The sequence below is a fragment of the Sinohyriopsis cumingii genome, chromosome 1 (genome assembly GCF_028554795.1).
Source record: "Sinohyriopsis cumingii isolate HCF-2022 chromosome 1, ASM2855479v2, whole genome shotgun sequence".
In the NCBI taxonomy this organism is placed as follows: Eukaryota; Metazoa; Mollusca; class Bivalvia; order Unionida; family Unionidae; genus Sinohyriopsis; species Sinohyriopsis cumingii.
This window is the reverse complement of record NC_142961.1, coordinates 125026122-125050000: the sequence shown is the minus strand read 5'-3', so window position 1 is coordinate 125050000 and position 23879 is coordinate 125026122. Positions and strand designations below refer to the sequence as shown.

Below are 23879 nucleotides of genomic sequence, written 5' to 3'. Positions count from 1 at the left end.
TTTTAAAGCTTCGATTTACCATATGTCGGTGGGATGATGGATATTTTGATGGTTTCAATCCGCCTAGCGGTTGATTGTTAAGCTCGTGGCAGAATGTGTCATGATGAGTACTGCAAGACACACACGCAGATATTGCGTGATGGTCAAGGGCACTCTTCTGCATTAAGTACGGCTGAGATTGAAACAGTTCTGGCGGAAATGTAAACTCACAGAAAGATACGAGCAGAAATAAGAGATAACGCGGATTTACAGACAGAAAACTGCTTAAAGTCGAAAACAATTTAGCACCCAGTGTGCATACTGATCGCTACAACAGGCTTGCCTGATTAGGTACGTTCCACTATAGGATTTCGTGTCAACAATCACAAAAGATTAGTGTGCAATATTGGTGTTTTGGTCATTTTGGAAACCCTTTAGGACAGTTACCCTTTAGGGTAAGACTCTACCACGCATGTCACGTGCGTGTGTGCGTATGTGTGTGCGGACAAACTTAACGTGGAACGGTCATGTAGGTGCTGAATATGTCATGCGAATGGAGGCGATGACGGGCGGAAAGGCCACAAAGGGGACGAAAATGCAAAAGCACTACTTCACTCCATAAAATCATTTTATATTGATAGTTTTGAATATAATGTTTTCCTCTGTTAACGCTGGTTTGGAAGCAAATAGTTTTTAGCAATTGGGTGCACTATGATTAAAATCTTTTGATGATATCTGACTTTGATATTGGAATCATTGTTTCATTAAGTATGGTCTTTTTTTAATTGAAAAACAGCAAGGTTCATCATGGTGATTCATATTACCTTTCTTCGATACGAACATATCGTTTTCAGGGGAAAGAAGTTTGGCAAGTAGATCCTCATAACCTGTATCTGTGATAACATCCACGAAAGCATAGATTGCTCTGTTTCCTTTACTCAGCACTTCTCTCAGGAACAAGGCTGCCCTACATCTTCGTCTACGATGTTTTTCTCTGAGATCCGTGAAGAACATCCTGCCCGATATTTTCCTGTCTACAAACGTGTCTTTGAATTGCGATGGATCGATTTCTTGAACTATCAATTCAAAGTGGGTAAGCAGATTTTCTTTCACTGCTTGTGGATTAACTGAAATGCATTTAAAATGAAAGAAAGTCAGAGTCAGGTGGAAACGTAACTGGTATCATGAGATGATAATTACGAGTGTTGAGTAAAGGCGGATAAGTGTGACTGTGTAGCCTCCCGTATCCCACAGGAAATTCCTCTTTCCACTGTAGGTATTCATAAATACATGAATATTATTGAAAAATAGGTTTTATAACCTGCTTGGAGAATTGTGTATCGTGGCTTACAGTGCTAACATGAAAGACGTGTCACATACAAACGATCGGATCGCTCTACGATGCATCTCCAAAAAATTCCAGTGTTGCATTATTAATGTCATTGTTCTTAATTCCACATGGAAACTGAATAACAAGGAAATGTTGACTCCAATTGTATATGTATTTAAAAGAAATTGAATCAACTCGGTCGACGAATCAAAGGTTACGCTATAATGAGTTGATTTTTGATAACATTCACGGAACGGGTGAGATCTTCTTTGTTTATCGAGTCAACATGGGTTGTTACTTTGCATTAAACATCTTTTATGCAATGCCAAAGACCTGATAAAGGAGTTGTTACTTATTAATCAAATTAAAAACGATCCATATCATAGTCTTCATCCCTAATATAACCAATATTTACTCATTGAGTTAGGAATGTCTGAACGTAAGGATTCGAGAAATTTTCAATGCAAATATTGTATTTTCATCCAAAACTTAATTCGGACACACACACACACACACACACACACACACACACACACGCACGCACGCACACAATTATACACTTCCATATCTCATTATGAAATAATGAATTAAACGTAATGCTTTAAACACGATCGGGTAGGATACAAAGCTAACATTTTCCTATATTAAATATGTACTTACGATGTAATCGTTCAGACTTTTGAAGACGATTTATTATTTTCATATTGTTTGTCTTTTTTAGAGCGTCGATCAGGAATTGAATTCCTGTTTGTCCTTTATTCAGCAAACATGCCAAGAAGTAGGCGGCAGCCTCGTGCCTATCCTTCGCTGCACGTCCCTCAAGTTCATTGGTTTCTTTATCTGTGAATACTGACCTATCTAACGAGCCACTAATCAAGGCTTTTACATCCAGCTCCTCACAAAGAAAAGACCAGTTGTCTTTGGTCGATTTTGCCAAGTCTGTCTCAAGCTCCTCGGCATCTGTTTATAAAGAACATTTTCAACTTGTAGTTCATGCAAGACATTTGCATATGACATTTACTTGATAAAATACAAAACTAGTAGATATTAAGGAAATGGAATATATAGTGGATCAATGAACTGGCCATGGCAATATTCAGGCGATAGATCGGTGGTCCTCGTTCCTTTACAACTAAGACACAAACACAATTCACAGATCGAATAAAAAAAGTAAAATGTCTTCTGCCGTTAAGAACATTGTATGGATTATTTTATATCGAAACTTAGACTGTATTGCTTCTAATCTTAACTTGAATTGTGATTGAAAATTGATTATTGATTATTATGGCACGAAAGTATTATGAATAGTTGACGAACTTTGCAATCTATATCTACAGTTTCACGTGATACAGAAATCAAGAGGTTGATGACAGCAACAGATAAAATATCCTTCGACGCCAATTTAATTATAGACTATAAACAATTTTAATCCTTGTACACGTATTTCAGTCTTATTATTTCTTGCATTACGAATGGATTACTAAGTTTCCAAGTTTTCATTAGTATCTATACCTTCGTCTTTTAAATCTCCCACCTGGTATTGTACTTGAATATTAATGCACAATTCACCGCCAGGAAGTGTGGATAAAATGTCCTTCTCGCGTAGTAAATTGAGCACAAAGTTTACCAATCCCCCATTTTTGCAGAACTTGGACAATTTATTCAATGCATGCTTGCTATGCGGCCGGAGATGGATAATGACACAACCACGTTCTGACTTCGTTATTTCACAGCCGGTTTGTGGTAAGAATACTTCGAGCAGGCAGGCAGTATCGGTGTTATTCATATATTTGTCGATTTCAATTTCTACATGTTCCATTACCTTGCCTTCCTTTTCTACACTAAGCCGCACAGTACAGATAGGTGTTGTGGATAATGGTACTGCAATCAGTAAAGATTATTGCATACATTTTCCAAGCGATTATGTGTAAAAATATATTTTTCATATTTGTATTTATTTTCTTTGTAATCATGAAAATATAAATACAATAATACAAATTTGTCATTGTTTATTTAGTGCCACCTATTTTAAAATAATGATGTTCATGCTTTTTTAACAGATAATCTTACAAACAATTACAAAGCGACTTTTCTGTTATGTACAGTCAAATGATAATTGCAAATTATTTCTTTGTTTGGCATACATACACTTGTGTTCTTCAGAATGCTAAGTCAGAAGAGAATTGTATGCACGAGATCTGAAATAACTCCAGGAAAAGATCAAGAACAACCCAAGTCTAGGAAATAACTGGATATTTCACCATACTTCTCACTCTATTTAAATCATCAGAAATTGATATAACATTACTAGTTAAAATATTAAAATTAAGGAACACACATTGACTAGAAACAGTCAATGAATGTCTTTAAATAACTTGTACATTCCTACTAATGGTGTCCTCCGTACTATGTGCTGACGTAACACGCTTTACTAACTCACTAAAAATCAATCATAGATCGGCTGTATTGGCAATTTGAGCTGAATCTGAGCAAATTGTCTGCTTGTTACGTAGTCCTCTCTCTCTCTCAATCTCGCTAGGAGATACTTGCATATATATATATATATATATATATATATATATATATATATATATATATATATATATATATATATATATATATATATATATATATATATACCTGTGACTGAGGAAGCATTTTCATCACCAGGCACCAGAAAGACAACCTCTTTTGTCTGATTGTCATCTAGAATATAGTAAACACACCGGATACTATATAGAACATTAGGGTACAATTATAATTTAAGCCATACTTTGATTTTGATAATAGCTATTAAAAGGAAATTCATTTTCAAATAAATTGGAGTCGCAAAAGAGACTGTTTGTAGTCGTATGATTGCAATTTTACATAACAGCCTAGGTGTATAGTCCGAGAGTCAACAATTCCTGCATTCTTCCTTCCTAAGACATTGTTCTATTGTCTCGTTCGTAAACACTTGATTTAGACTTTACTCCTCGAAATTATAATTTTGAGTCGTTGATTCGACGTCCTGTGCGAAATATGAATGCATGATTTTATTTTGTTATTTTAGTGTGAACTTTTAAATATTTATTTTTCCGTTACATCAGAGAGAATAAGACGCAAACATGGACACGATATATGTTTATGTTGGACTCTTAGCTCTCCATTATATCGGTATGGAATACGGAAGGAAGAATTCATTGGCAGAATTAAAGCAGTTGAATACACATTTATAATATCGTGGCAGAAACCTTCTTCAAGAACATATCTGTAAAGAATTATTCTGAAACCTTCCACCCTGTCAATAATTTGATAGAAAAGATCCTTTACATTTCAAATCTCCTGATGCTGAAGATTTGGATAAACCTTTCTCTCTCAGCGAGTTATAACCCTATCATGACCACTGTCCTGACCCGATTATATCAGCTATCAACTTCTGAACACTTATAATGACACAGCGCTAAATGCACGGCATATCATTTTGAATAAAACTTAGGAAATTGGCGTCTACCTGCAGTCTTGGCGAGAAGCAACGATGATACAAGTAACCAGACAATAAAATGACCAAAATAATGTTCGACCTATCGTCTTACAGCCTTAACAAGATGTATTTTCAAAACTCTGGTACCAATAATAAATGTTAGTCTGCTCTCGTATCTCGAATCCAACAACCTACTATCTGACGCTTAATGTGGATTCAGGTGCGATAGAACTTCAATAGACCAACGTTTCAGACCTTAGGCATTAATTTGAGAAGATTTGATGAAGAAGGAACTTATAATCACCGTATTATTGGACTCAGAGAGAGTGGATAACACCACATACAAGTAAGGCACCGTGTATGAGTTATTCAAGCTAATTAAAAGGGACCGATTACATAATTGTATCCATTTTTTTGAAATATAGAAAATTTAGAGCTGAAAGCTATGCTCAGAAAACTGGTGAATCTCGGCTAAGCATATTGTCAGTCACTATAATCAGTATAAGAATCAATCAATACTATGGAAAGTTTATAACCGACTTCTTACGTTACGTGCTTAGGCTCTAATAAACAGTAACAAAATAAAAAGTGAAAACAGCAAGCTTTGAAAAATTTAACACATAATTTATTTCCCTGTGAAATCACTGTAAAAATATAGAAAGAACTTACGGTTTTAAGAATCAAATCCAGAAATAGTCCAATAATTATCCACGAATACAATTTTTGGAAATCCTAGTAATGAAATGTTCTAATGAATTCAAATTCTAGTCCCGACGAAAAATCCAAAATGGAAGACGATGACGTATACTGTAGCCTTTATTTTCGGATGTGTCTACAGTTCTTTGCTGATTCACAAACAATATTCCGGTGTTTGAAATTCCGAATAAAATTTAAATAAATGTCTTTGTTCAAGAATTCTGTATGCGCACTTAAATATTTCCAGGAAAAAAGAATTTATCTTTTAGAATCCAAATAATTTGAAGAAAAATTAAAATGTAACTCAAGACTGGTCACAAACAAACACTTTTCGGTGTAAAGCCCAAACTATCTGTAAATATCTCTAAATATTACTAATAAATCTACCTACTGCGCAATTTCGGAAAACCAAGAATTGCGAAATAGGGCTGTTTACAATCTAAAGTCACATACTCCCAGTATAACCTTGACAAAAACCAATCATTTTGCCCCAAGAATAAAATAAAAATAGAAAGATGTTTACTTGTCTCAGTGATTTCGGAATCAAGGTCGGCAACTAAGCCAAAAATAGAAACAGTGTTTCTATTATTAGGTATTTATGAAAAGATTCAGTTCAAACTGAATTTTCTGGAAAATATCAAATTCCTAACAAACAAAATTTTATTACATTGACATGTAATGAAATAAAAAATAAAAAAATTAAAAATTACAAACAGACAAATTAAATCTAATATAAATTAAATCAAATATACATAACAGAATAAACATAATGATTGCTACTTTCAAGTGCCTGTATGAAATGGCGTTTTTATCAGGCTATGATGTATGCAGCATTTAATAATCTCTATGGTTATGATTTAAACACTAATATGTATCCAAGTTAGCAAAGCATCTAATTATCAGTTTCATGATTGAAAAAGAAACAGTACCAAGAGAATGATCTTTAACACACAATTTCCATCAATCAAGTATGAAATATGTGTCAAACAAACGTCTTTAGTCAGAACGGGTGTAGTGCTTATACGAATATATCTTCTCACTAAGGTTTAGTAGCCTATATCAGATAATATATTCATAGAATGAAAACGCCTTATATAATCTTGAGCTAACTAAAAAAAAGCACGTACCCAAAGCCAGTAAAAGATGAAATATATATCACGACCAGCCTCTGTTGTTGTAGTGGTCTGGTACAAGTAAACATGCATATCATCATAAATTGTATGATTCTGGCCTGAACAAAGTCTGCGACATAAACATCAAACACAAAATTTAACCGAAGACAGTTAAGCGTTAAATCGGTATACTGACCTACTTCTGAAATCATTGAAAGCTCATAAAGCTGACCACCTTATCAAGTTTCTTTATTCTAGAGAGGATGGTATGTGTATAGCATATAAAAACCGTTTTGTGGTCATGAGCTAAATGCGAAATCTTAACCTGAGCTATACAAATGTTAAATGCGGGACACGATAATCTCTTGTTTGTGCGCATGGTCCTAATATGTGTGCATCATTTAGTTTAATGATTCAAACCTATATAGTTTAAACACAAACTGCAACCAAAGTCAGAGAAGCGTGTTCTAATGGTCCCAGTAACGTGGTTTTGTGATGGGTGTGTGTTATTCGTCCAGATGTATCTACTTACCGAAATAAAATTCCTGGGATAACAATAGGCATACAGATTGGAAAACCCAGCTTAACATAACATATCTACATAAGGATGCTCAAATAATGTACACGAATATAAAAAGTTACGACACTAGCCCCAGTCCATGAGGGATACGTCCTAAGACACTCACTGTTAATTTTTATTATTTACCTTTTATAGATTTCAACACCTTTCCATGTTGTTTATCAACTTGCAGTTCTTCTTTTTTTAATTTAGTTCGAAACATTTATCTTCCTAAAGTTGCTTCTCAGTTCTTTGCATAGTCAGTTTTGAAACTTAATCTTTAATCAGCACCTTGTAGACAGTTTTTTGCTGACGTTCCACTAAATGCCATAAATATATATCTCACCTACAGAAATCTGTAAAGAATTTCCTTTTGATATTGTTAGAACTGTGACCCATTTTATTATATGGCTGATAAGTTATACTCGTCAGAAGCTGAAGTGCAAAAATTATATGCTGATTCGTATAATTGGTAAAAACATTCTTGTGGGTAATACAAAGCCTTTAAAAGGATTTTGTCTGGTAATGAAATCATTATTTGAGTGGAAATATTATTTGTTTCAAATTGGGTTTTGATGCCACAGGACGCCATGTGAAATTTGGTCACATTGAAAGTAGCGACGATTCACTATAGGACATTTGGGCCACATCCTTAAATGAAGTTTACTGACTTGAACAGTTTTACCAAACTCAGAACATTGATAACATCATGACCTGGGTGTTATAAAGAGAGAAAGTTTTAAAAAACCTTTTTGTAAAATCGTATTGATGATGTACGATACAAGAATAACACCGACAATCAACAATGAATAAAGAAACATTACTCCCTAGGCTTGTAACTAGTTAAACTATATGCTATGTAAATAATAATAAAACCGCATTAATCTGTAAAATAAGAAGTATACGACAGATTTACAGATTTTAGAAGTCTCTTGTCGATATTTTCCTGTTGCCACCAGTCTCTCCAATTCTTCAACTATGTGTTCATTATTCTCGTCGACTTCTTCGAGAGCGTAGAGAAGAACAAACAATGCCTCTGGTAGGTGTTTCTTCATTGTTTCCAACAGTGCATTGGTCATCTCTAACCTTCTTCCCACAGACCAAAATACTTCTTCGTACTCGCCAACAGAGAATATATTTTCTTGCAAAAAGAAGTCTAGTATATACTCAGGCTGAAGCTCGTCCATCAAAATTTCTTCTATTCCTGGCCAAGAGTTCAAAATTTCGTCTTCGCTCCAGTCACGCATATATGGCTTGTCTGGAATGTAAATGTACATGTGTTCATAATAAGTCAGCTAATGGGAAATACAACATGTTTGTTACGAATCATTCAATATTAATTGTACGAATCTCTGAATTAAACTCTTAGGAGCGTATGTAATTCTGATCCTTGAATGTTCATGCAGATGTCTGAGAGCAAAGTTGATATTTAACATTTGCTGGCACTTTTCACTCAAATCTAAAATTATTGGGAAGTATAATTACTAAAGTCAATCGCTGGGTTTATTTATTATTTCGCTTTCCTTCCAAAACACACACACATTCACGCACATAAACAAAACAAAACATCTACGCGTTCTTAATTTACACAATGTCAGCAAGTTCGAGAGAGAGAGAGAGAGAGAGAGAGAGAGAGAGAGAGAGAGAGAGAGACAGAGAGAGAGAGGAAGAGAGAGGAGGTTACCACACACTGCTTCTTTACTTTTCTCTAGTTCTTCTGCCAAATCTTGACAACCCGTGTTTCGGAGTGCAAGATTGAATGCTTTAAAGACTTTCTGACTCTTTTCTTGGAGCATTAACTGGAGGAGTATATCAACACGTGCTTCTCGTGGAAAGGAGCCGTGCGTTATATTTTCAAAATCAAGGCCCAGAAAGATCCCATTTTGAATAAAGTGATCGCAGACACTCTCGAGCCAGACTCTTCTTTTCAGTACCTGATAATGTCGTAGAATGGACAATGCTGCTTCATCTACTGGACGACCTACGTAGTGTATATTATATATATATATATATATATATATACCACATACATTAAAAAGCAATTTGATATACCAATGCTATTGATACGTCAAATTGTGATCCGCCCATAGCGCAATAATACGCATATATAAACATTCTCGCAACCTTGTGCTGTTAATTCTAGATCAATGAAGAATTTCCACACATTAATCATTAGTAACGTATGAAAATAATGAAAAATGTATTAATAATTCCCATTTTCTACATGAATTTAATATGCTACACAATTCCATCGCAATCATTTTCGCTTTGTTTTCCCCTCCCCCCTCATGCATAACGGACAAACTACGTGAGGTAGAAAAATAATTTGTGCTGGATGAAAAACGTGAAATTGAATTTACTCCAAATAACCTACACGAATATGGTTCGTCGTAAAGATATATGTGCACATTCCTTGGGGTTTATCTACAGTGTTTATATAATCAATGATACAAAGTTGCAAACCCTGTCGACATTAAATGGTAACTTTCTCGGTTACATGGTACACATACTGTGATGTATTTAATGTTTTGTTGTTGTTTCTTAAACGTATTACAATGTTATAAAAATCGATTATTATTAACTAAATATGCAAACGTCTCAGGGCAGATCTCTCTCTCTCTCACTCTGACCCATTGTAGCAAGATATGGGCTAAAATCTACGAAAAGACTAGCGTAGAGGAATTTCGTTTTTGTCATCCCACGATTTTCTGGACTTAGGGATGATGGTAAAAGTTGTCAACCCGACCAAAGGATGAGAGAGAGAGAGAGAGAGAGAGAGAGAGAGAGAGAGAGAGAGAGAGAGAGAGAGAGAATACTGACTTAGATCAACTGTAACTATATTAAGATACGTTAATACCCTCTTGTTAATTCATTATTTCGCTTTTTTTATTCCTTATTAATTTCCATGCGACGGTAAGTGAATGGCTGAGCGTTGAAGTAAATGGCGTAGCTAACCATGTGTTTGTAGTGCTCTACATTCTTCATTAAAACCATCTTTTTTGTTTAGAGTGTATTATATTGATTAAATCAATGTGAAGAAAAATAAAAGCTAAAAAAAGAAAACAATCAACTTATCAATATGCAACGGAGATTGTGAATAGTCACAAAAGGCACAGTACTGCAGTGTGTGGCGGACACACCAGGAGTTCATTCACCCGGTCAATACAAAGTTGCCTGTAGTAAATCTTACCTCCGTTGAAGGGGCAAATATATGTATTTGTATGTGATGTAAATAAAATATATCTATAGTATGTAAGCTGTATCAATGATATACTAGTCCTTGTATACATTTTTCATCGAAAGGAATCTCGGCATGCCTCGTTTCTTTTTTAATGAAAAACGTATACATCTCGTGGTACATCATTGATACATCGTACATAATATATATATATATATATATATATATATATATATATATATATATATATATATATATATATATATGGCGTCTTTTGACATAGTTGACGACTTCGATGGGAAATGGTAAGAAATGAACTATGTTAACATGTTTTCTTACAAATCGAGTCGGAATCCTCGGGGTGGGAGGCGAATCAAGCTATCGCTGTGACTAATTATAATTATAAAAGAGAGTATCATGTAAAGACAGCATCTTGAATTTAAGCGAGTTATCTATCGCAATGTTGTGTCACGCGTGTAAAGAATATTTACCTGGTTTCTCTCTTGTTGGTATATGGCCCTGTTCTCTCAGAAGCTTCCCATTCAAGTATGCGGTTGAAAATCGATATTCTATACCATCGTCTGAAAAGAAACTGATTTCTTTCTTAAGAAACTAATGGAGTTGCCCCGCAGCAAAATTTATTCCTTTCGTACTTTTTGAAAGGTCATTAGGAAGATGAACACTAGAAGAAAAAAAGATCCCTATACTTTCCCATATATATTAAAGCTACTGAAGCGTCAGACACTCATTATTACAAATTTGTTCCTACGATAACGCACGACAACTAGTCATACACTCGGATATAAAAGATTACATGTTACGTTTTAGAAATTCTACAAAATACCATCTAATAAATTGTACTACCTGATCAATGGCAATTACATTTATTTTAGAGAACAATACAAAATAATATTTAAATTTAAAAAAGACTCATGCTTGAAGATGAGAACCATCTCACTTCGATTACGTCTGAACGTAATCTCTTTCGACTGTTTTATAAACATATACGAAATATGAAATCGTTTCTAATTAAAAATATTTTCTCTGCTTTTAGAACTTGTAGATAAGGCAGAACAATATTTAGACTACACGAAACATTTGCTTGTGGATATAACAGGTATGCATGTACATTAGAAGTTAGCTATCAGATGATAAGCCGTAAGATGCAGATTCTTGAACCACAAATTAATTACAAAACAAAACTTTTTTAATCGATAAAACCGCCGTTAGATAAGACAATCCCGATCTAGAGTAGCATAACTAATTTTCTATATTTCTTGATTGTATTTATGGAGTGAACGAACCCCGCGGGAAACGGCCTAGGTGACAAAGTGTAGTATAAAGATACGAACATTTAAGGCTATTTTCTCTTTCCTTGTTGTATATCAATTAATATACGGACTATTAACTAGGAACTATATATATATATATATATATATATATATATATATATATATATATATATATATATATATATATATATATGACAGACGCATGACTGCTGTAAATGTGCCTCTGTCTGTGTTATAATTCGTTAAGTCTTTAATTCATCTGCAACATCCTGCTTTTTATGAATACCTGTAATTATTTTACTATATTTACCATATTTTATAATCCATTTGTAATCTTCAAATTAGAGACACCGGTTGTTGAGCTATCATGAGATTTATTCTAAACTTCAAGTTATATGGAGTGTTTTGACATAGTTGACGACTTCGATGGGAAATGGTAAGAAATGAACTATGCTAACATGTTCTCTTTCACATCGAGTCGGAATCCTCGGGGTGGGAGGCGATTCAAGCTATCGCTGTGACTATTATAATTATAAAAGAAAGTATCATGTAAAGACAGCGTCTTGAATTTAAGCGAGTTATCTATCGCAATGTTGTGTCACGCGTGTAAAGAATATTTACCTGGTTTCTCTCTTGTTGGTATATGGCCCTGTTCTCTCAGAAGTTTCGGACTTAAGTATCCTGTTGACAATCGGTATTCTGTACCATCTTCTGAAAAGATTTGTTTGTTAAGAAACTAATGGAATTGCCCCGCAACAAAATGTATTCCTTTTGTACTTTTCAAAGTGTCATTAAGAAGATGAAGACTAGAAGAAAAATAGATCGCTATACGTTCCCATATATGTTAAGGCTACTGCAGTGTCTGATGATACTCATTATTACAAATTTGCTCCTACGATAATGCATGACAACTAGTCATACACTCGGATATAAAACATCATATGTTACTTTTTAGAAATTCTACGAAATACCATCTATTAAATGGTACTACCAGATCTACGGCAATTACATATATTTTAGAGAACAATACAAAAAATAATTAAATTTAAAAAGACTCACGCTTGAAGATGAGAACCATCTCACTTCGATTACATCTGAACGTAATCTCTTTCGACTGTTTTATAAACATATACGAAATATGAAATCGTTTCTAATTAAAAATATTTTCTCTGTTTTTAGAACTTGTAGATAAGGCAGAACAATATTTAGACTACACGAAACATTTGCTTGTGGATATAACAGGTATGCATGTACATTAGAAGTTAGCTACCAGATGTTAAGGCGTAAGATGCAGATTCTTGAACCACAAATTAATTACAAAACAAAACTTTTCTTAATCGATAAAACTGCTGTTAGTTTAGACAATCACGACGTGAGTAGCATAACTAATTTTCTATATCTCTTGATTGTATTTATGGAGTGAACGAACTCCGCGGGAAATGGCCTAGGCGACATTATTATAAAGAGACGATCATATAAGGCTATGTTCTCTTTCCTCGTTGTATATCAATTAATATACGGACTATTAAATAGGAATAATATATATATATATATATATATATATATATATATATATATATATATATATATATATATATATATATATATATATATATTAAAGGCAGTGACGGTTAATAACATATTGGTAAAATGTCGGTGGAGATATGATAGAAAGATCGGGTAAGTACCTCAAGAGGCATTTTTCTTCATTCCCATTAACACATGGGCGAAGAAGAACAAAAGGGAATACCTGTGTAAATAAGCCACTGCAAAACTAGACATGGTGCTATTTCTTGGAAGGATGCCGCGAAAACGACTAAAAATGGGATGGATGGCGTTGTCTTGAGGAAGTAAGTTGCTATAAATATTGTGAAGAGAGCAACCAATTCTTAAAGTAGATTCGGCCCATCCTTGAAACCAGTGACAGAACGTATACATTTTCCACACTTTGTGATAATTTTTCAGTAATTTCCTTCTAAGGTTCGTGACCTTTCATGTTAGATAATTCTTTTCATCTGCAGAGGTTAAGTCAACCTACAAGGTATCTGTTTCGTTTTAAGTTACAAAGTCAGTTTAATTGCGTCATTTGAAAATAAATGTTGCTGAGTTAGTGACTTCTCAAATGTCGGTGCTAAAGTTAAATTCACTATTTGTTTAAAATAAAGAATATAACACTGTTTTCAATGTTCGTTTCTGCACTCATGTCACATTTCATAACTTCGTATAATTTCCGATTTGACACGATAGAAATTATCTTCCAACCAATCTTGTACATTAATTTGTTGCTTGAAAACTCATGTAAAAATGGAATGGGGAGATTACTGGAGATCGGAACAGTTTGATACAACTTGATAAAGGAATAATTGATGGTTGTGTATATATTGTCCACGTACCTTTATTTTTATCAATTTGCTCTTCAGGATACTGAAATCTCCCCTCATCATGTGATCTGACTGACAAAAAAGGCAACCACATTACTTGAAAATTAATAATCTATTTCTCGCTTAGGCTTTCTTAGTAACAGAGAGAAAGAAGGATAGCAAAGTTATTTCCTTATAAAATGAATTCAATGTCACTTTACTTAAGTTCAAAACATAAGAGGATCATTTTTGTTACACGCACATAACCAAATCAATGTATAGAATATATTTGAAATTTTAGTTATTGCAAAATCTTGAAGCGTATAGGAATAAAGGAACAGTAAGAGGACAAATGGTTAAAAAAAGAGAAAACACGCAGTGTTTGATTTGATTAAAGAATTATTGCCCTTAGTTTGTTGAGCAGTTTGCAGCTGCATTTAGTATGAACTTTTTTACCTGATGATTAACCTTCTATAGTGAAGATACTTCCAAGTTTTACCGAATATATGAGCAATAGTTGCATATTGAATTAATCTTTCAGCTGGCCACATGAATATAAAGCGCATTTTAATGACGTTCTTTTCATGTTACCCGTTGTCATATTAAATGAGTTCTCTAATTATCACTTTGTTTTAATTTTCATGAACTATATCAGTATAGATGGTGTTTATAGAAACAAAAATAACAAGTTTTTTTTTATACATTCATTCACCATGAAAAGCAGTTATTTTTCAAACAAAAATATCGTACCTGGATAATTTTCATATTCATTAGTTGTCACGTCATCTCGAGCTGAAATGAGAAATCAGCGTGTTATCTTTTCAAAACTAACTACAGGAAATGAGGACGTTTTGATGGATTTTGTGATGTAAATAATATGGTCTCTGCTAAACAAGGACTCAAGCTAACCGCATACAAATGGGGTGTCGGTTACAGTTGATTGATTTGATATAAAGTAAAAGGACTGTATATTTTGTGTTTTCTTTTCTTTCATAACAAGCCATTAATGTTTTCTCAGCGGTCAAAGTAGGAATTTGTTTTATCCAGGTTCTGACTCTTTTACGCTAAGACCGAAATAAGTTTGCCTTCATTATCCAGGACATATTTAGAAACAGAATAATCAGATGGATTTGCAAAGATTAATTCAAGCATTGAATGAAACGTTGTTTTCAAGTCGTCCGCAAACAATACTATAATATACTGATATAATACGCCATTCATATCCTAAACTTTTGAGTAGAATATCATGACGAAATTTTCCGAATTCCATTCAAACTATGCTGTCGCATATCAGGAGACACATAAAGTGCATGCATATATATTTTGATAGATGTTTCATTCCTCGTGGAATCTTCAAGATTGTTCCAAGTAGTTGTGTTTGACACAATACAGCGATTTTTGCTGAGAGCTGTTTATACGGTATGATGTCAAATCGATCATCATGTCTCAAATTAAAACGCATATATATTCTATGATGATCGTGGATAAGTTATATGCGAGCTATGTTTGTGCCAATATATTAGTAATTGTATAGTATGTACATAGATGTTTGACCGTTTGCCTCTCTACTCAAACTATGTTTCTGACTGCATATTTAGATACCGTGGATACTAATTAGTTTGTTTGTACCTCTTAACACTTTTCAGTCAGATTGATTACATGATGAGCAAACCTCAGATGCATACCCAGGTATAGATCTGATGAAAGTACACAAAGAAAAAAGTAAAGAAATGTCTGGAATTGTACGCATATATATATATATATATATATATATATATATATATATATATATATATATATATATATATATATATATATATATATATATATCGTCTTCATAATACATACTACTTTGAATACTTTGTCCTCTAAAAATGATCACACATTTATATATAATGAATAGGGATGAAAACACTTAAAAGAACATACAGTTTATTTCATTTAATTTATCATATCAATATAACCAGAATAAGTCGGATACCTTGGGAGCGAAGATTTTCGTAGTCAGAATTAGATTGGATTTGTTCATCTGAAAGAAAAATAGCAGAAGCTTGAATAACTCTTTCCAGATTTTATGTTACGGCCTCCCAGTGGTTAAGTTATCAAATAGGTAATACACGCGTTCATGCAATATTAAACCACGTCCGCTAAAGATTTAATAAAGACGTTTTATTTAAGTACCTTCACATACGATCAATTGGAAGGTGGGGACAGGCGATAAATAACGTCAACGACATTACCTTCATTATTAAGTCATTCAAATTCAAAATCGTGACAAGATGTGCAAGGTGCCTACACAATCGAATTAAGAACAAAATATAAAAATCAGAGCATTGCAAAATAAAATATGAAATTAATAGAATGTCGAGCCATAAACGTTCAGACTATTACTAAGGGCTGCATTTTGAGAAACCTTTCAGTAATTACTTATTTAATGATTGCTGAAAAGCATTATATATACATTAAAATCCATTTATTTGGTACAAATTAAGCTCACATAGTACCACAAAATTAGCGCTGAAATAAATTATGAGTCTCATTGTTAAAAATTTCCTTTTGCAAAATTTTATTTTTTGTTACGCATAACGACATTACAGAAAGAAACCACCATCATGTGTTGTTAAAGAGTATAAAATGAAAAGTCATTTTCAGTGATATCTACGTCTCAACGCCTAGCAAATGATCGAACCATGCTATCACAATGTACACAGAGCAATTTACTTTCTTCATTTCAATTTTGTGAGGACAACACGCAGAAATTGAAAATTATCATATATACTTTATACAATAACTTTAAATACTTTTAATAGCTCCTCGTGCACTGCTATTTATAAATGTTCTTCGAAGCTTATTAAAGCTATGAATATATACTAAACCTTCCAAATGCCGAAACTATTTAGGCGTAGATTTAATCAAAAACTTAAAACTTAAATAATTGTGAACAACTATATAATGTCGGTATCAGAGAGAGAGAGAGAGTGAGAGAGAGTGATTGAGAGAGAGAGAGAGAGAGAGAGAGAGATAGATAGATAGAGGGAGAGAGAGAGCATGTTGAGATAAAGAGTTTACTCACATTGCGTGCAGACATTAAGAATGAAGTTACATTCCTTTATTTTATTTGTTTCTCTACTGAACGCCATAGGAGATATATAAAATGCAATTATTTAGCAGAATATTGCAAATACTTGCGTGAGAGAAGATTAACCTTGGAAGAATGCAGTTTAGTGCTGCTAAATACGGAAAATGAAACTTGTCACTGTTTCAATGGATTTATCATTAAAATTTACAAATTAACGTGGGTTCAAGATGTTTTCTCTTTAGGTTCTTAAACCCTGTTAAATACATATTACAAGATTGCTGCGGGGTCTATGGCTAATAAGTTCAAGATAATCCTTCTTCTTTCAAGTCTGTGTAAATGTCAAATGTTCCAACATTTCCAAATGAAGTTATTCGACATCATGATGTTTTATTTATTCAACAACATTTTGCTGCACAAAGGTCTCTATTAAGATGATGATGAAATAGCCCTCATCCAACTTATTTTATTATATAATACTTTGCTTTAATCTGAAATATATTAGTGAAGTGGAATAGGAAACGTTAAAGCTTTGTGTTAAAAGTGGAAATATTTTTCTTGTACCGTTGACCAAAAATCTTAGGGAAAGAGAATATCATCATATATTTATTTAAAATTAAGTAGCAAAAGTCAAGTGGCAAACATGAAAATTGATTAAAGCAGTTAGGATGTGCAATTGGTGCAGACGTATTGATCAATGGTTTTGTTCTTAATAAACGTTGTACAAAAGGAACCACACAGAGTAGCTTTAAGTTTAGATTTCTTTATAAAAACATTGCCATAAATCTGTTTGTGAAAACAGACTAAGTTAAATGACAATTATTGCTAACAAGTTTTAACTTAGTTGTATACTTCGTGGATATATATGAAAGTTAATCACTCGAAATTTAGATATAAGCGAACCTAGTTTTGTTTTCTTTATTTCTTTTAAGGAAATACTAATTATCATGTTATTGTGAACTTCCTAGTTTTGCTTTTAAAATATGATCCTGATCGCGCTACTCATACAAATTCCAAATGTCACCTTGTATCAAATATGTCTCATATGATAAACTAAGCTTGGAAAGTATGGAACCAAATTGGATAAAATACTGATGGTTTAGAGAAAATTGGAGAGATTCTATTTTTTGGTATGTCATTTTATAAAGTTGTTTTACACTTTTATGACTGTTGTGTGCAAAGAAAAATATGTTAGACTAAAATCAACAATACACGCCAAAACCAAAACGGGCAATTTAATAACCTATTGTGCTTTCTTTGTGTTGAATATTTATAATTGTATGTTTTGTGTATGTACATGAATTTCTGTCCGTGTTTTTAATATTTTTAAGCAAATACATATAAAGATTAAGCTGAAAATTAAGTAATGTTTCATGCACGAAACCAGATGGTGATGTAAGAGAACATATAAAATCCAAGACAACTCATGTTGAAAAAAAAACAAAAACGTTTGTTCATATTGGTACATCTTAATCATTTCTGAAATCACTGAAGACAGCTGATATTTAGTAGTAGATGGAGCGAGATAGAAAATCCTGTTGAATTGGATTAACATATATGGATCTCTATAGGGACACGATTGAAAATCTAACTTTACAAAAATGGATATAAATAAATTAGAAATGTGTGTCAAAGGTTTCATAGGCATTACGGACCTTTATATGAAGAAGATGGAGAATGTAATGTTTAAGCTGAACCTATTATGCAATATGCGGCTTTGAGATGTCATCTCCCATTTATATACCATCCAAAATGCCATTTTCACTGACCAACATGAAGTTATGTACCATCCAACACCGCACACTTACTATTCGAAAATTCTGGTGTCAGGATGTATAAAATTTATTAATTCACATATGAGAGTCGAAGTGCTAATGTACATAATAAACCCAAAAATATACATATCACACATAACGCATAGGGTTTAAAATGTTATTTGTAAATCGGCAAGAACAAATATGAATACAAACACAAAGTCATATATTTATTTGGCAATGACTGAATAGTATTTCTGTTTTCAAGATAATGCAGTAACAATGAAAAGTATTACATAGGATGTTAATAACAAATGTTCAGTTTATACATCACTTTCCAGATTAGGATCACTACTACTGTTCCGTCAGCATCGCTTGAAATCTATCTAATTTTGATTTGGTTGGGAACATCACTGGTGCTCTTGCTCCTGCCTTTTCTCTTTACGCTGGTTTCTTTCTCCATGACATTTGTGATGAATTAATTTGCCATTGTTTAGTATATTAATGTTCATTTCCACAATGTCACATGGGACAAGTGATGGAGGATGTTCTTGGCTTTGTCCAAATGGGTGGCAGCTTGCATTATTGTAACTCATTTTGTTTCTTTGTTGAATCGACAATGAATGTCAAGACTGGTGAACGCACGGGTTTATATGCACGAGGCACATACATGAAGGAAAAGACTCGGAAAAATCCAATTTTGGAAATTTGCATGTCGACAGAGAGCAAGCGAAAGAACATGTCAAAAGAACTTGTGTTACCTGATAAGAGAAATCAATAATATTTATCAAAAATCTCCATAATATTTTATATAATAAACCCCACTATGTCAGAACATTTAAACAACTCAAGAGGGACGATATGGACTAGTTTCATTCGCATCAATTACAAAATGTTAAACATGAACTTTTTTTTACAAGATTGACAATGTTGTGGAGTAAGACTAGACTTTCTCTAATCGAGCAAAGTGTCATGTTTGCCACATATGAGCACTACGCAAAGTGTCATGTTTGCCACATATGAGCACTACTATAGATAACCACAACGCTCACAAAACATTTCTACTTTTGCATTTATTCTAGAGTAATCGAGTTCAAAACAAATTAGTAAATGTTCTAAGGTGAATTGTCTCTATGGTGTTCTGGCAAATCTGTAGAATCTTGTTAAGATACTATTGAATCTGATCGTTGTAATTTCGCATTATTTAATTGACGGCATAAAGTATATATGTTCACATCATCTTCCAGAGCAGGGAAGCTATAGGAATCAACGCATTCTACGCTGTGATTGTTGAAAAAAAAGCTAGTCAATTGGTTCAATGTCGTCGGTGCTGATCAAAGAAGATCGAACTTCTTTGGGTTTTGGACGGAGATGTTCCTCGTTAGCATGCCCAACTGGATTCCAAGAAACTATTTGCGAAGTGTGGGTGAGAGGGTAATGAAGTTCCAATGTATTCGTTCTTGACAGGTAATGCTTAATAATGATCTCACAGTTGACATTTTGTTTGGAAAGGTATGTCCCTTAAGTCCATGAAGCAGTGTTGGATAATCTGTTCCCTAAGAGTTTCGATGATGCGTTTAGTCTTTAAAAATGTCAGTACAGTTAGGGAATGATCACTCAAAACTTTATGTCATTTTTATAACTTCTGGGATGAGTACAGCGCTTTTTCCTTATACTCTTCCAACTTTGTATCTTGACTCCTCATCAATTAGGATGATCAATTTGACAACCATAACATGGTTCAAGACAATAAGAGTTAATATAAAAGAATACATTTCTATGTTTCGAAACATGTGTAGGACATAGATTACATTTAGTAATGATAGCATTTAAATAAAAAACATACATAATCGCGAGTAGGACGGTTAAACAAAATAAGACGATGAAGAAATACAATATGTATTTGATGTGGGTTAATGCACATATTCGATTTCGGCTACAGTTGTAATACACATTGTAGAGCTATTAAACTTTACGGTATCCTATTACAGACACTCAAGGAAAAGATACAATTTAAGAACAACATAACTCGACTTAAAACAAATCGTGGTGATAGCAGATTAATAATAGAAATTGTAACAGCTGATAAAAATTTGAAATGATTCGTTCATTTTTGAAGAACGAAAATAAACATTTTAAACTGTTGACAACAAAAACAACCGTTATATATACAGTCCACTAAGTAAACTAAGGCTTTGGCTTGCTGTCGTGTCAGCTGCTTAAAAACGTAGCTACTGCTAAGGAGAAGATGCAGCTGAATGCAGGAGACACTGTCAACTGTAGAACATAACTTATGGAAGAAAAAGATGGCCAAGATTGATTATGATAGTGATTACAATATTGTCACTTTGTCAAGGACAATATATAGACTAGTGAAAATGTACTATGAACGATTGTTTCTATTAAAACAAAGTATGATTATGAAACTTGGTAGTATCGTTAGTTTCAAGAACTACATAGCGAAATCCTGTGCCTCGTTGTAACCTAGGGTAAACTTTACTATGAATATGAATGTAAGAAAGAACAGTTTCTAAGACTAACAATTTGTCACATTAGAAGAATCTTTACAAAAGAAAATAATTGTGATTACCAGTGTCCTACTGTCCGATGTCGTAGGGAAATCCTAGATTCGGACGTTGAGATTTAAACATATGACAACTGTCATTGTGAAAAGCATATTATCATTAAATTGGTGATTGCAGGAGATGCGATAGCTTAAAATGTGAAAGTTTACAGGATGACAATTTAAAGGTAGAAGAGAAGACTTTGAACTATCACTCTTAATTAAAAAAAGATACAAGGTCAAATAGTTCTAACCGAACCAATTATTTAACAGTGTGTGTAGCTATTTTAAGTGTATGGTTCATGTGGTCTACAAGTACAATCAAATTTACTTCATAAAGTCTTCAACATTTAGTTGTGGGTTTGAAAGGCGTTGCGTCTGAACTCGGTATTGGTATCTGACATCAAAATCAACAATCAACCAAGTTATAAAACAAAAGAAACATGTTTGTACCATACCAAAATCAATGAGCACCAGATGTGCAACCAAAACCGAAAACTGTTGTAACCTTTGCTACTTAATATATATCATAGCTATTTCCTACACCAACTGTCAAGCGAAACAAACATTAGTCACTATCCTTATTTAAATGCAACGCAAGACTATGCTCTAACATCTGCAAATAAAATGTCTTATTTTAAAGATATTTACCATATTTCAGTTTTGAACAACAATGCAAAGAACAGCGTACAAATTACATAAGAGGGTACACCTTTCGTTCAGCAGAGAAAGTGTTAACTTTGCTACAACTAACAAATCAAATCTTTATCTTACCAACATATAATTAAGCGAATGGATAGTTAAGTAAACATCTTTTATATCCAACTCTTATAACTGACAATGGCATTATCTTTAAGCTGCAAAAAATTGAGAGTTTACAAAATTATTTTGTTAGTGAGATGAAAGAATATAGAAGTGTTAGATTTTAATCCAAACTTGGTAACAAGGTTTTGACATGAATAGTGGTTAACATGATAAAAATGTCAATTGCTATGGATTACATTTTGCAAGAATAGCGACCGATTCAGTTGCTCTTTAGCCTTCGGTGGCTTTAGGATAAAATTGTCAGGATTTGTTGATAGGAAATTGAATCTACAATAATGGTTTTAAACATGATGAAATATCTATTTCTACGGCCATTACGTTGTATCAGTACTTTTGACGTACTAAGCAAAGTAATAGGTCAAAGTTGTAAGTAGCCAATAATGTCTTTTACTAAACAAATGATATAATAAAACACATCTAATTGCTTTTACAACATTGAGATGTACATGAATTAAGTCAGAGACTGAAATTGTTGATAACAAAGCAAGTATAGATGTTTAATGTTTGAAAAACAGCTCAAATGTTGTAATCACCGGAAATACAAATTAACTAGTGCATATCGCCAAAACCCATTGCTTGAACATAAACATTACTGCATTTACTTTGCTCCCAAACAATGCACAAAATATTATTTTAGTGGTAAATTTGGAGAATATATAACTTAAGTAACAGTTTGTAGGCAGTATTATAAACAATGTGCGCTGTAATCTTCAATTTTGCTGGAAGATTATGTATTCTCATATTTCAGATTCAACCCATTTATGGACATATATCTTTTGTAAAGTTTCTTGGAAAATAAATACTCAATTTGTGCAGTATACTGGTTTTATGAGTTTATTAGGCGTTACACCATGCGTACTCAACCGTCGGAATTACATGTCCTGTTCAAGTTCCGCTTATCATGCTAAAAGTTTACTATTGTGTTATTCATATATCAGAACACAGCAAAGCTTGTACAGTACCAAATTTAGAAAGATTAGTTGATTTATTGTGTTTTACAAGCAAAATAACTTTTAATGATGACCTCAAAATAATATTTTATCTTGTAGATCTTACTTACGTTAGCAATATTTGTTTTATTTAATGTAATTGCATGCAAAATATATGATGAAGTTTTAGTTAAATTGTAAACAGTGTACCTCTTGTGGATGTTGTTCCTAGATTTGCGTACGGAGGATCCTCTTCCACATCTGAAGTAGAAAAGAAACATGTACTGAATCGGAGAGCATCACTGCTACTAAATGGTAATTTTAATTGTTTGGCAAAGCTGACGGTTGATAGTGAGTAATAAATATTAATGTAGATTTGTATTGTTTTAACCATTTAAAACGTTTGATTTTAAGTAGTTTCTAATTAACCTGTCACACAGAATTACATAAAGATTATCTGATGAAACAGATCTTCAGACTATCTTTAGACTGGTCCTAAAGATCTTACTTGGTTCACTCAGTGCAACATACACGGTTATATTCTGTCATCCTGTAGGTTTACTATATTGCGCCGTCATTTAACCTAATTGCTTTCTAACTGAAGAGACTCGGTAATTAAATATTACCGTATAAAACGGTATCCCAGATCTGAACTTTCTTTATGCAAATTCTTATGACAATGGGAACTGCTGCCTTGACGCAAGAAGGCACAGCCACCAAAACATAGGCCAATATTTGTCTCAAGAAAGAAACAAACTATAAT

General features: G+C 33.2%; 1 protein-coding gene across 3 annotated transcripts in view; it reads right to left on the bottom strand.

Annotated features, from left to right (window-relative positions):
- LOC149807814 (uncharacterized) overlaps positions 1 to 23879 on the bottom strand; it is a 43243-nt gene that overhangs the window by 7596 nt on the left and 11768 nt on the right. The window contains exons 4-15 of one of the 3 annotated variants that reach the window (XM_089970792.1): positions 23327 to 23377; positions 15951 to 15998; positions 14720 to 14761; positions 14003 to 14062; positions 12231 to 12320; positions 10809 to 10898; positions 8824 to 9120; positions 8056 to 8397; positions 3950 to 4015; positions 2822 to 3190; positions 1970 to 2269; positions 804 to 1106 (exon numbers count right to left, since the gene is read on the bottom strand). In XM_089970792.1, coding sequence (XP_089826918.1) covers positions 804 to 1106; positions 1970 to 2269; positions 2822 to 3190; positions 3950 to 4015; positions 8056 to 8397; positions 8824 to 9120; positions 10809 to 10898; positions 12231 to 12320; positions 14003 to 14062; positions 14720 to 14761; positions 15951 to 15998; positions 23327 to 23377 — 2058 coding nt within the window. The remainder of the gene's footprint in view (positions 1 to 803; positions 1107 to 1969; positions 2270 to 2821; positions 3191 to 3949; positions 4016 to 8055; positions 8398 to 8823; positions 9121 to 10808; positions 10899 to 12230; positions 12321 to 14002; positions 14063 to 14719; positions 14762 to 15950; positions 15999 to 23326; positions 23378 to 23879) is intronic. The other 2 variants (XM_089970811.1, XM_089970801.1) reach the window with 2 other exon arrangements.